The sequence below is a fragment of the Chionomys nivalis genome, chromosome 16 (genome assembly GCF_950005125.1).
Source record: "Chionomys nivalis chromosome 16, mChiNiv1.1, whole genome shotgun sequence".
NCBI lineage: Eukaryota > Metazoa > Chordata > Mammalia > Rodentia > Cricetidae > Chionomys > Chionomys nivalis.
Genome location: NC_080101.1, coordinates 58,877,765 through 58,891,454, shown reverse-complemented (window position 1 = coordinate 58,891,454; position 13,690 = coordinate 58,877,765). Strand labels below are relative to the sequence as shown.

At 43.2% G+C, this 13,690-nt stretch overlaps 1 protein-coding gene across 1 annotated transcript in view; it reads right to left on the bottom strand.

Moving 5' to 3' along the window:
- Window positions 1-626: 626 nt before the first annotated feature.
- Window positions 627-13,690, bottom strand: part of Stmn2 (stathmin 2) — a 52,423-nt gene continuing 39,359 nt past the window's right edge. The window contains exons 4-5 of the mRNA XM_057791128.1: window positions 8,705-8,896; window positions 627-1,947 (exon numbers count right to left, since the gene is read on the bottom strand). Coding sequence (XP_057647111.1) covers window positions 1,888-1,947; window positions 8,705-8,896 — 252 coding nt within the window. The 3' untranslated portion in view covers window positions 627-1,887. The remainder of the gene's footprint in view (window positions 1,948-8,704; window positions 8,897-13,690) is intronic.

The following is a 13,690-nucleotide window of genomic DNA, read 5'->3' as shown; positions in this document are numbered from 1 at the left end:
CACAAATTCTAAAGGACATTCAAGAGAGACACCAGGTGGCCTCAACCTTAAACTTAGCTAGTGCTCTTATGAGCCCAATTTACTTATTCATAAATCTGCATTGTTTCAATTATTTATGACTTTCTGCTCAAACTGGATGCTATTTGTCTGGTCCTATAAAATCCATCTGGGTCTCTGGCAGGATCCTACTGTGTCCATGTGTGCCGTGTGCTCATTGGCAGGACACGGTTTGGCAGAGTGGCAAGGAAGTCACATTTTAACAGACGGTCCAGGCTGGGGGTGTCCTGTGGACAGCGTAAGAGAACCTGAGGCTGTGCCAGTAACCTCCCAATGCCTGGAACGAGGCTCGAATCCTCAGTACGACTAGTCCAGACCTTCAGCTTCTCCTTCACTCTGCCTGTTGCTAAGGGGAACAGGCTGAAGGTCTTCCCCACTGTGTCCAAGGGAGGGGAAAAGAAGTGGCCTGCTGTTTCGCGAGGGAAGTCAACCAGCAGGCCATTGGCTTCCTCCAAACTAATTACAGCCTTTTTGCTTGTGAGATGGCCCCATCCAGCAGCCACCCTATCACGATCTGAACACCAGGGTCGGGACATACGGGGCCCAGAGACCAGACCAAACCGTTATTAGTTCACAGAACTCCAAGTCTTTATTCATCACAGCTTGCTCACAATGACATACAGGAAAATAGCACTAATGGAGAGTAAATATGCAGGCAGCAACCTTCAGGAGTGGGGAGTTGGGGGAGAAACGACTTCAGAACTGCAATAGGTACTTATACTGGGTATCTGCTGATTCTTTTAGTTGGCACAAATGCCCTGCCTAGCCCCCTAGCTGCATCAGCCTCACAGATGGAGTGGTGTGGTTTTGTTTATAGGCAGGATTGCCTTACACTGGGGAAGAAAGACCAGCTTGAGTGAAAGTCCACAGTGTGTGTATGTGTGATTTTGTTTGTGTTTTTAATGCAACAACCAGCTCACAGTCTCCAAGTGGAAAATACTCAGTAGCATCATGTGCTTGTACTACAGGCAAAAGCTTAATACGAACATCACCACCCATGGCATCCACAAGTAAGCCACCCGACACGTTAACTACTTCATTCCATCCAAATAACTGAAAGAAGAGAAGTAAGCCCACTTCATGAAGAACGGCCTCAGGGCTCCTTGAACCCTTGGACTTCGCGTTTGTGTTCAGCCTTTTGCTTCTACCCTGATTGAGCTCAGATCTGTCTTCCCATCCATCCCTTTCTAAGACCTGAACACGCGTGTAGCACATAGTCCATGAGAAGCAGAAGTAAGCACTAGGACTGGTGTTTTCCTTAGCCTGGCTTTGTGGTTTCTAGGCAGGAAGCAGATGTAGAGGTTCTCATGGAGACTTGATACCTGTCATTTAGGCGTGGCCTTGGTCAAGCTAGAGATTATGAAGTCATCTAGGTCACTAGGCAATGGTGGGTTTCTAGCACCATAGACTGTCTACTGACCTCATTTTTCTGTTGGAGTGAGAAGGGAAGGGACTAGAGTTCCACATGGGGAGCTTCTAGAAGAACAGACCTAGCGAATTCATTGGAGTGGAAAGACACAACATCAAAAGCCTGTTACAGGACATGTAAGATTATGAAATAACTTGCATAATGCAATACTTGTATTTTTTAACAAAAATGTAAATATTTACAAAATAAGATCCAAGGTACTTTTTTAAACATCAAGCAAAACATTCTGCAAAGGGACCGCATTGATTTTACTTTATTTTTGATTCTGTTTTTTGTTTTGTTTTTAATAATGAGTTCTTTTTAAACCATGTCATACATTTCCCATACTGATATCTCATGATCCATTATAATATAGGCAGAGGGATTTACTATGGGAGGGGCGTGCCATACCCGCCATTGCTTCAGCCAGACAGTTCAACCTGGAGCTCCTTGTTCCTGCGCACCTCCGCAGCGTGCCTCTCCTAGAAGACATCCAAGCAGAAGAGGTCAGTCCATGAGACCCAGAGAACTAGGAGGGCCACCCTAGCCTTTGCTGGACATATTTGGATGGAAATCACACAGTGTGGTATCTACCTAAACAGAAATTCCTAAAGGAATTTTCTTCACTTCACAAGGAGAATGTGGGCCCAGGAAACATCACAGTAGAGAAGACTACAAGCATCTTTATCACCCATACTCCTCCCTCAGTTGCCACCGTCCCTCGCTGGTGATCAAACCCTGGAACCTAGTACCTTGTAAGTGATAGGCAAGCCCTTTACTGAGGAGCTGTACCCTAATCCTGCACTTCTAACAACAACAACAACAACAACAACAACAACAACAACCTTCTTTTAAAAATTATGATTAAAATGTCAAATAATTAATAAGAAGATCTTGAATATATTGACTTCTGTATAAATTCTGAGACCTGCAATAAAATATAACATTGTTGATTGCCCCATCTTCAGTCTTTAATTCCTCTTTTTGGACTATTTTAAGGGATTTGTGCTTGCCCACAGGCCTTCTGGGAAACAGATCCAGAGAGAAGACTTTGGTATGTACCATTTTCTAAAACCTTGTTTGAAATGGCCCTTCTGAACTTGAGCCCTCAGTGTTTGCAGAGACTCTGGCACACGCCGGCAGAGTCAGTACAGCTGGATCATCTTTTCATGCCACTTCGAGTGTCTGGGGTCCCCACCCTCATTCCCGCTGCTGAAGACTGTAAGCATAGGCTATAAGACCTGTCACAGCAATCCTTCCCCATAAAGGCTTTCACAAGACCCCAAACTGATACAATTGCATCTGAACTCTTACATAAATGAAATTCTTCTCTTTTATGGGGCAGTCATATAGTTCTAAACAGGAGAATTTGTCTCCTTGGCTATATTTGGCTATAAAGTCTTGACTGTGTCATTTTATAGAGTAATACATTGTATGGGTCAGTGGATATTTATTTGCATAAGGAATCCTACTATTAGAGATATTGGTCTTGGGCTAGGAAGTGAGCTTTCTAAGGAGGGAACTGATGGAGAAAAGGTGGATCTAGCGTTTTTTAGCTTGAACTTCTGCATTGGATGATTGAAGGCATGTGGTTTTACATAGAGGGGCTCAATGCCGGTTGAATTGAACTTTGAAATGCTAACTATTAGTAATGGTATATTTTCTAAAACTGCTTTTCTCCTCATATAGTTTTATTGATTCATTCACAATCATCTTGACCAGCTATAAAGTAAATCTTATTATTAAATCCTATTCATGTCAAGTGTCTGTGGTTACAGGGTTCTTTATCCTGAAACACTGAGCATGTATTTATAACACTCAGCATGTATCTGTACTATAAAACTGAGCATGTATCTGTACTATAACACTGAACATGTGTTTGTACTATAACACTGAGCATGCATTTGTACTATAACACTGAACATGTGTTTGTACTATAACACTGAACATGTATTTGTACTATGACACTGAACATGTGTTTGAACTATAACACTGAACATGCATTTGTACTATACACACCTAATGTGCACCACAACTACATCCATATAGAATTTGCATAGATTGATTTCCTTAGTCTTCACAGTATCATGATAGAGATTCTGCTAGTCTCATTTTACGGGGAAAAACCAAGGCTCTGGAAGGCTGAGTAAGATTTCCAAGTTTATATATCAAGCAGGTGATGAGATTCAACATTAGTTATATGTGAATGTGACCTTTCCCCCCTCAAGTTTAGGCTGCAGGAGGGAAACGTATCATATACTCTGTACTTTTTCAAAAGTTAAAAATTGGTGGAAGCAGGAAGTTGACTCTAGAGAAATGTAATTGGTTTAAAAGAGCCTTTCATGCCATTGAAGCCGTGAAGAGAAGGGGCAAAGGCATATGCTGAGAAATCCAGCTGTGTTTGGGAATGCGGGAGATCGTACAGATGCAGCGATTCCTCTTTTGTTCAGTTATTAGGAGGCAAAGCTGTAGCGGTGTCTGCTTTGCATGCAGATGGGGACTCATTAATGAAAGCTGGGCTCTTATGAAAACTGGGCAGTGCTGAGACCTCTCCTGTGCTGGGAGACAACAGAGCTTCCAGTAGGAAACAGCTTCACAAGCGTAAACACTAGAGTTAGTGCTATTGGCTTCCTTTGGACTTGACTTCTTACTCAAATTAGTAAAGTTACGAGTTTGCTGATGAAAATCAAAGACTTAATTTGAGTTCGAGATAACTTTAAAAGGAAATTTAGATAATCCTTCTGAGTTTCTATGAAAATATTTTCAGGAATTTTAGCTGGCTTGGTATTTGGGAACTTTAAATAATGGAATGTAGACTCCTGATGTGTTGATGTGATTTTAAATGAGAATGTCGGAGAAGCTAGGGTAGTCCTGCACAGGCAGTGATGTCATCAACATGTGGTCCTGATTAACAACCAGAACACTACAGCTGGGGACTCCTAGGGTAGTTGTGAGGCTCTGTCTGTCTATAAAGTTCACTTGGGACGTGGTCTGTGGAGTTCACTCGGGACTTTGTCTGTGGAGTTCACTCAGGACTTTGTCTGTGGAGTTCACTCAGGACTTTGCCTGTGGAGTTCACTCAGGACGTGGTCTGTGGAGTTCATTCGGGACGTGGTCTGTGGAGTTCACTAAGGACTTTCTTCTATAGTAATATCCGCTTCATTATGCATTTCACACTTACTTTGCTGGGTGCACTTAGAGTTACTGGCCAGGCTAGGCCCAAGCATATCTGAATTTACAAAACACGCATTTTCTGCAATTCCCCGTCTCCCTTTTCCTGCTAAAGGGACACTGGAAACATTACTTTTAAATGAAGGTATGTATGAAAGATGGCTTTAAGAAAACTTCTGGTCCTCTGAAAAAATGTGATTTAGAGATTTCTTATTGGAAGTCAAGAAATGTGAGGTCGTTTTCCCCCCTTCCTTTATCTCTTAATGCCTCTTTAATGTCTGTAGGTATCAAAACTTGAACTAGGTGACCTCAGATAACAATTTTATAAAATTCTATTATCAAAGTCTATTTAAATATAAGATTATGTCAGCATAATCAGGTCCCTTTTGTTTTTATTAATGGTTTTGAGCCTATGCATAAAAGATAAATCAGGAATAAGTTGAGAGAGCTCATAAAAGTCCTCTTGTCATAAATCAAGATGCTGGTGGTCATGGGACCAAGGGTAGTCCCTAAAATAACGGTTACAAATGCACCTACTTGTTGCTGGTTGGATAGTGAAACATAAAATTGCTACCTATGCCAAGATCCTTCTTAATTCTACACTTCTAGTTGGTGAGGGCAAACCTGGTTGTGTAAGCCCTGCTGAAAACTCCTGTGAGTTCTGTTTTGCTATTATAAGGCAGACTGGCAGAACAGGTAGAAGGTACTGCAGGTTGCTCGGGAGGGCATTCGAGCCGGGAGGCACCCATTAGGCTGGGAAGAAAGCATTCCTTTAATTCTTCCCGCTTGGCAAGAGTGTGTGTTTTCCCTAGTATGGGAGCCTGGTATGGAGTGATTTCTACTGATAACAGATAACTGGCAATCCCGTCTCTCTCTTCTATCCACCCCCATCCCCGGGCCGGTAAGGTCTCACTTATTATGTAGCCAAGTCTGGTCCTCCTCTTCAGCCTCCCAGGTGCTGAGACTATAGGTCTGCCATGCCTGGTTGGAGAGGACCTTTTTCTGTTACTTCCCCTTCCAGGTTTCAAAGCACACAGTAGAGACCCTGTAGATGCTCATTGAGTGATTAACTCATTAATATGCACTTTCTGAAGTAACTGCCTTTCCAGATGTCAAGTTTCAGAAAAGCTTCTGTTACGCTCTCAGCATTACACAACTATGACCTTTTTGACTTCACTTAACCAGAAGGCTGTGTATAGCTCATAGCAAGTTTGCTTTTGCCTATTTTAGGAAAGAAGTATAGTGCTCACAGACACAGACAGAGACACAATAGAAGATGACTCTTACTACATGACACCTCCAGTTCATTTAAAACACAGCACGTAGAAGGAAATTTGGTGCTTCCTAGGTGTCCCCATTTCACTGAGGAGATAAAAGATGTTTGCTGTGAGCGGCCAAAGAGTCTATATGATTGGAAAAGTGTCCATTTAGTTATGGAATGCCAAAGAAAACCTGGCTCTAGCAATGACCTTTACTGCCCCATGTGGTGTGGGCTAGAATAGACTCCTGTCAACTGAAATTTAAATCAGAATAGGTTATAGAGTAGTTCTCAAACCTGGGTATATGCTGGAAATGCAGTAAAGTTTTCAGAAACAAATATGGATGGCTGGTGTGGTGGTTTGAATACTTTGTCCTCGGTAGGTGGCACTGTTTGGAGTGATAAGAGGGTGTGGCCTTGGAGTTTTCTAAAGCCCACATCATCCCCTGTGTCTTACTGTCTCTGCCTCATGCTCATGGGTCCGGATGTAGGCTCTCAAGATACTGCTTCAGTGCCAAACCTGCCTTCTTACTGTCATCCCCAGCATGATGGCCATGGACTCTAACCCATTGAAATACGGGTCCAAAATTAAATACTTTCTTTTATAAGTTATCTTGGTCCTGGCATTTTATCATGATGGAGAAAAATGACTAAGACCACTAGGTATCTCCTGGGATGATGCTAGAGCTTGATTCCATGAATTTAAAACCCTTCACAGGTGGAATATTTTCAGGGCAATTTCAGGCAGAAATGGATACACACATCTATGTATGTATGTAAGATACTTGATCCAAATATGAGAAAAAGGGGCAGAGGATAGGTAAAGATAAAACTACAGAGAGCCAGGTGGTAGTGGCACATACCTTCTATCTCAGTGTTTGAGAGGCAGAAGCAGGTGAATCTCTGTGAGTTTGAGGCCAGCATGGTCTACAGAACGAGTTCCAGGAAAGCCAGGGTGGTTACACAGAGAACCCTGTCTCAAAACCAAAACCTCAAACCCAACTCTCCAAACAAACAAACAAACAAACAAAAACCCAAAACAAATACCAAACCAATGAAACAACGACAAACCACACAGAAAAAGTTGCTTGTTAAAAGCAACACTTCTAGAAATGCTTGCTGAAGTATGTACATTTTATGAATTAGTTTATAAAGAAAATTAAGAGGGATAACCTGCAGGTTTGCATGTATGTTATTTCCAAACCAATGGTGCTCCTGGATTGCTACTGATATAGACTTCACTATGGATACTGATAGGGATGATAGTGATGCGGACTTCACCATGGATACAGATAGTGACTGCAGACTTCTCCATGGCTAGCCGATGTGAGGTTGAGTTAGTGAGTGAGACCACCATTTTGCATCCCTGGCAACTGCACTGGATTATTTTAGAGCCTGTGATGTGAAGTGAAGGCTGATTATTGCTCTGGACTGAACACATGGCTCTCTACTGCCCTTGGTTCTATTGCTGTAGTGGTAAGCAAGGAGCTCCTCTGAAGAGAAGGGTAAACTGAGGAAAATGTGACTGGTTCAAGAGCAGGAGAGCAGATAACATCAAAGGGAACTTGCTGTCCTGGATTTTAGTGCTTTGGTGCCATCACGTGTGACCTGTGGTGAGCCCGACTCTGACTGTTAAGTCAGACACTGGGAGAGAGGGTGTCTCTGAAGCTCACAAACACAACTGTTTATACATTAAAACGGCTGACCTGAAGTTGACTCCCCTGGTTTCTGCCCACATCCCTAGGACTTGTTTGCACATCGTCCAGAGCCCCGGGGTCTTACTTCTCTGCTGGAGCTTACGCCCCTTCCCAGGCAGCATTCTCAAAAATTCACAAAGAGCACATCTAACTTAAAAAAAAAAAAAACACCCGGGAAATAATGTTTTTAAAAAGACTTTAGCCAGGTACAATGATACATATCTGCAATTTGAGCTCAGAATCTGAGGCAGGAGGATTATGAGTTTGAGTGTGAACTCTCCATGTTCGGAGGACAATGTCTCTCTGCATCTGCAGGGCCTGACATAGTGTAGATGTGGGAGCAGGCTGGAGGGTGAGAAGTGTAGATGCATCTTTGCATCTTTTCCAGAGTCCCTAGTTTTCAAGCTTAATGCATTTTCTAGAAACAGACAAAACAAAACTATTCATAGCTACTATGTATATTTTTTCAAAGGCAAGCTTGTGTGTGTGTGTGTGTACACATGTGTGTGTTTGCACGTGCGTTTGCACATGGACAATGGGATATGGAGAAAGGCCTGAGGAGAACCAAATACGTATGAAATGTTCCCTCTGCTATGCTCCCATGTTCCAGATTTTCTTGTAGATTTTCTTACATGGAGAGACTGGAATTATGACAAATATTTTATGTTATATATTATTTTAAAAAATATTATATATATGCTAATTTTTATTAACATTAAGTCTTATAGAATTAATGTAATAAGTTAAATATTAAATATGTGTAAACTTGGTAATTTTCATTACATTGGTTTGTACAGAAGTCATACACATTTGAGACCAGCCTTCCTGAGCTCCCTGTCCAGTGGAACATTTGGCAAGGGCTTCAGGGCTGATGTAGAGTTTCCTTTCTCCACCATAGGGTCAGATCGCAGATTCAAAATACATGATGAGAGCAGCCTGAGGTTGACTGTCCCACCTCATTTTGCAGCACCCAGCATCCTCCAGCTGGACTGCACAGTGTTTGTCCCCCTGCTGTTCTGTACAGGCATGTCCCCAGCTGTGCTGTACAGGTGTGTTCCCTCAGCTGGGCTGCACAGGGCTTGTTCCCCCTGCTCAGCATTCTGGTGCTCTTACCTTTTCCTGCAGACGTTCAATGATAGCAGCTAGATTAGCCTCACGGTTTTCCTTAATTTGTTCCATTTTCAGAATCAGCTTCTCCTCCGCCATCTTGCTGAAGTTGTTATTCTCCTCCAAAGCCTTCTGGAGGACTTCTCGCTCGTGCTCCCTCTTCTCTGCCAATTGTTTCAGCACCTGAGCCTCCTGAGACTGGGGAGAAAACACATCCATTTTTAGTTATTGGGAAGCCGACTTAGCTGAATACTAGCTAGCTGGTGCTGCAGCCATGAGCACTGCTATTCACCTACTCTTGTCTGTAGACTTTAGCACTTTCTATAGAATGTGTTGACGGGGTGTGTGGCTCCCTGAATTTTCAACTGTCAAGGTTTTAAACAGAGTGTCTTAGAAATAGCATTAACTCACATTGAAGAGTTTCTTTCTTTCTTTCTTTCTTTCTTTCTTTCTTTCTTTCTTTCCTTCTGTTTCTTTCTTTCTTTCTTTCTTTTTTTTTTTCAAAAATAAGATGCTGCTAAGCATATAAAGGCCTGGGGCCTGGACTTCCTTTTTCTTCTGTCCACTGTTTTCTAACAAACCATAGGATGTACCCTGTAGGAGCTTTTTAACTCTTGTCAATCAAATCCACTTTCTCTTTTTATTACATGACTCTCCTTCCCCTTTCCCAGCAGCTATTAAATTCTCCTGGCACTGGAGATGCAACTCAGTGGTAAAGGGCACTTGCTGCTTTTGAAGAAGACCAAAGTTCAGTACCTAGATCCCACATAACAGCAAACAACTGTCCTCAACTCCAGTTCTAGGGAATCCAATGCTCTCCTCTGGCTCTCTGGACACCAAGCATGAACACGGTGTGCAGACATACATGCAGACAAAGCATACATACATATAAAATACTCTGTAGAGACTTGAAAACATTTGTGCAAATCTTGTGTTTATTGTCCTTTTGCCTGAAACCAGAAGAAAGTCCTGATTCTGGCTGTCATTCTTCAATTGGATACCCAGAGGAATTACAGGGACTCTGCGGTCCTTCAGCAGTGAGAGCAGAGCCAATGGGGTTGGCTGTGTCTTGTGCATGCTCTCTCTCTCCTTTGCAGCAGCAGGATATATGGTTCTCTGCAACTGCAGTCACTGGGGGCTTGGCAATGACAGAGCACCCAGTATCTTCCTGTTGAGATTTATTTCCAAGGTTCTTTGGTGAGGTTGGGAAATCTAGCCTTTTTATTAACTATTTCAGTGATTCTGTTGCTGGTGGCCACAGTCTGCTCTTTGGAGACACATTGGCTATCTTCCCACTTCAGCCTCTAAGTGCCAGGTTTAAAGGATGAGCTACCACACCTTAAAGTATAAACTGTGTGTGTGTGCACGTGTGTGTGTAATCATGTGTGTCTGTGCAATCATGTGTGTGCCACCATCTGTGTATGCAATCATGTGTGTGTGCGTGCAATCATGTGTGCACTTGAGTGCCATCATATGTGTGTGCAATCATGTGTGCGTGTCACCACATGTGTGTGCACATGTATGTACATGTGTGTGCAATCGTGCGCATGTGTGTGCCATCATGTCTGCGTGTGCCTTACCCTCTGCATGCTTATGTGGAGGTCAGAGGTTGGTATTGGGATGCAATCCTCAATGATTTCTGTTTCATTTACTCACTTGCTTTTGAGATGTGGTTTCTTGCTGAACCCAGAGCCTGTCTTTTGTAGACTAGCTGGGCTGTGAACCCCAGGACCACCCACCTGTCTCTGACCCTAGACTACTGGGCCTACACACAAGTGCCTGTACTTACATGGATGCTGGGCATCTGAACTCAAGTTCTCAGACTTGTGCAGTAAGCATTTTACCCATGGAGCCATCTCCCCGGCCCTGGGACTTGATGCTTAAACAAACCCTTCACTATGCCATAGCTTAGGGATCTTGAGCTCTCTGTACTTCTGCTAGTGCTGAAAGTTAGACTTAGGACTCCATTATTGGAGTGTGTTAGCAGCTCTTTCTGCCTGCAACACCCCTGCTTTGTTCCTCAGAGAAATCAACTCCTCCCTGAATATGGCTCAGTCTGGCAGTTGTGCCATCAAGGAAGACAATCAGTTTGATGCCACTCTATGTAAAGTGAGAAGATAAGCAGTAATTTCAGAACACGATACAAAGGCATGGCATACGATGAGCGAGAAGCTGAAGAACGGCAACGCATGATCCGAAGCCGTGGAAGGTTGTCTCTACCTGTGTGTGGGACATGCATGTTCAAACAGTTCTTCCTACTGTGCTGTGCTCTGGCAGAAGAGCAGGAAGGCAAGTGGGCCGTGCGGGTTTAGAGAGAAGTGAAAATAGGGACCCCGGCAAATGTTGGTGCATACGAAGTTTTCAAAGATAAATAATGGCCTTGGAGGATCATGGCCTTTCACAATAGCTCTCTGAGAATTAAAATGGAGAACTGGGTGAGGTAGAGGGCAGCTGGTACAAGGCAGAAGTAAGCTAAGGCAAATACAGAGCGGAGTCATTCAAATGTGCCAACCGGGGAGATGGGAGAAACTGAGGCAGATGGCTGGTGAGCACCTTTTCTGCACATCCTCACTCAGAACTTAGGATCACTGGATGATGATGCAAGAGGTACAAGGAGGCACAGTAATGAGACAGGGAGAAGAGTTATTGTCCATTTAGGAACGCTTGAACATTGTACAAAGAGGTTAATTAGCATCTCTCACGCTACCGCGTCTAAGAGCTTAATTGCTGCACAAATGAATTGGATGATAAATCTGAGTTAACTGGTCTATAAAACTCATTTATGTGCACAGACGAGATTTAAGACACTGGAGATGCCACCGGTTTCCCATTTACTTCTGAAGTACGTATACTCCTGCCTCTCCATCTTCTTGTCCCCTTTAATCATGTGTGGGATGTATTACTTGACACCCAGATCCATTCATCAAACACCAAAGCCCTTAGTTCCAAAGGATCTTTCCACTAGAAGGCTTCATGCCGTCCTGGAACTATTGGGCTTTCCACTAATCCTGAAAGGACATTGTCAACATGGCTAAGGGCAAAAAAGTATGTGCTCAAATATGACAGTTGGGTGTAGTTGTGTGAAGCAAAGACCGCGGCGTTCACTTCCCGCTGAAAAGCCAGGAATACATGAGAGACTTAACATGATGAAAACCTGGAGTTTCATCATGAGTACTTCTCATTCTGAAGCCTGGGATGGGGTTGCTGGGGTCCCCTCGCAGGAAGAGAGTTTGCATGCTCTTCTTGCTTGCCCGGAAGACCACAATAAGAAGATTTTATGACCATGAAGCCAGCTGGCTTCCTGAATACCAAACTGCGACTATATAAAAACTACTCCCTTCCCTTTATATTCCATCTCAAGAGCCAGTTACCAACTTAAGATGCCAGCTACAGATGACAATTCCCAAAAAAATACAAGCTTGCCCAGTCTGTCCAATTAGACTGAGTAGGAGCAACTTCAAGGTGATGTGTTGGAGTATTGCGGAGCTAGGACCTAAATACAGGTTGTCTCAGTCTATTTTGGCCCTTGAACATAGTTATTTACCTTTGTGTATAATCTATTGTTCCTGAAAGCATCACTTGGAGCCCTTTGCAACACATTAGCCTAAGCAGACCACCAAGTTTCAACGCCTCAGACGGGAGTGAGACCTGGAGCAGAGGTCTCTCTGATTTGCTGTGTGGCCTGTCCATCGTATCGTACCCCAGTGTATTTAAAAAGTGTCTTGATTTATGATTCCTTCTGCTCTGCTACTATAAATCTTAATGAAATTGCTACCATGTTGTGACTTTGCATTTGGGGAAACTGGAAACTGGGTTCCTGGGCTAGAGTTGCTGACTCAGGAATAAACTCTCTGTTACCCCCATTTAAAGTGAGAGTTGTATTTTTGAGTGGCTGCAACATATCACTGGAGGCCAAGGTCAGGTGTCTTGGAGTCAGTGCAGGAATTAGAGGACCCTTTCCGCAATGAGGGCCAGCAGTGCAGGATGTTGGCAGCCATGTGTGTAAACTTCACCTGGTTCAGACCTCACAGGAACCGTCGTCTGGCAAATCCATAATTTGGTAAGGGAACAAGAGGAGCCCATTCTAAAACTTTGGCATTACAAATGAAGAAGTTGAGGCCACCTGATTTGTCTACTAATGGTTCCCTTTCACACCGCTTTGTTTAGAGCAAGGAATTCACTTCTCTTTCTGAGGTTCATAGGTCGTTAGAATTCACTGTGCAGTAATATTGATACACGAATTAGCTCTTACTGAACAGGTTTGAGTGGGGAGCATTTTGATTTAATCCGTTTATCAAAGTAATAAGTATCATTAAATTTTCATCATTTTTCATAATATTAACATTTTTCAAGCCAGTTTTAGTTGGCCCAACCTGTTTATATGTATCTATTTTATCACCGTGATTATTCTATGTATTATGATCAAGACCACTTTATATTTAAAATATTTATGAAATGTGCTATCTGGTAGTATTAATCAGGACCACTTTCCTTTGTAAAATCATTTGCTGAACCATAATTTTTGCAAAGCCAGGACTTGTTGCATTTTATCAGGAATAAACGACAGCTCATGATGCTCCTTCTATGTGAGCAGAGGGTAACTTCTTACTCCTCGTAATACTGGGTGACACGGGACCTTTTACAACTCTTTTCAATAGAGGACAATGCTGGATGGTATCACCAGGGAAGAGGGATCTCAGCTGAGGGGCTGCCTCCATCAGACTTGCTGTGGGCAAGTCTGTGGAGCATTTTCTTGATGAATGATCGATGTAGGGAGGGCCAGCTCACAGTGGGTGACTCACCCCTGGGCAGGTGAGCCTGGGTTGTAAGAGAAAGCAAACTAAGCAAACCTATAGGGAGTATTCCTCTGTGGTCTCTGTTCCAGGCTCTGTGAGTTCCTGGCCTGACTTCTTTCAGTGATGGACTGTGACCTGGAAGTGTAGGTAAAATGGCCGCTTCCTGCCCAGGCTGCTCTTTGTTGTGGTACACAGC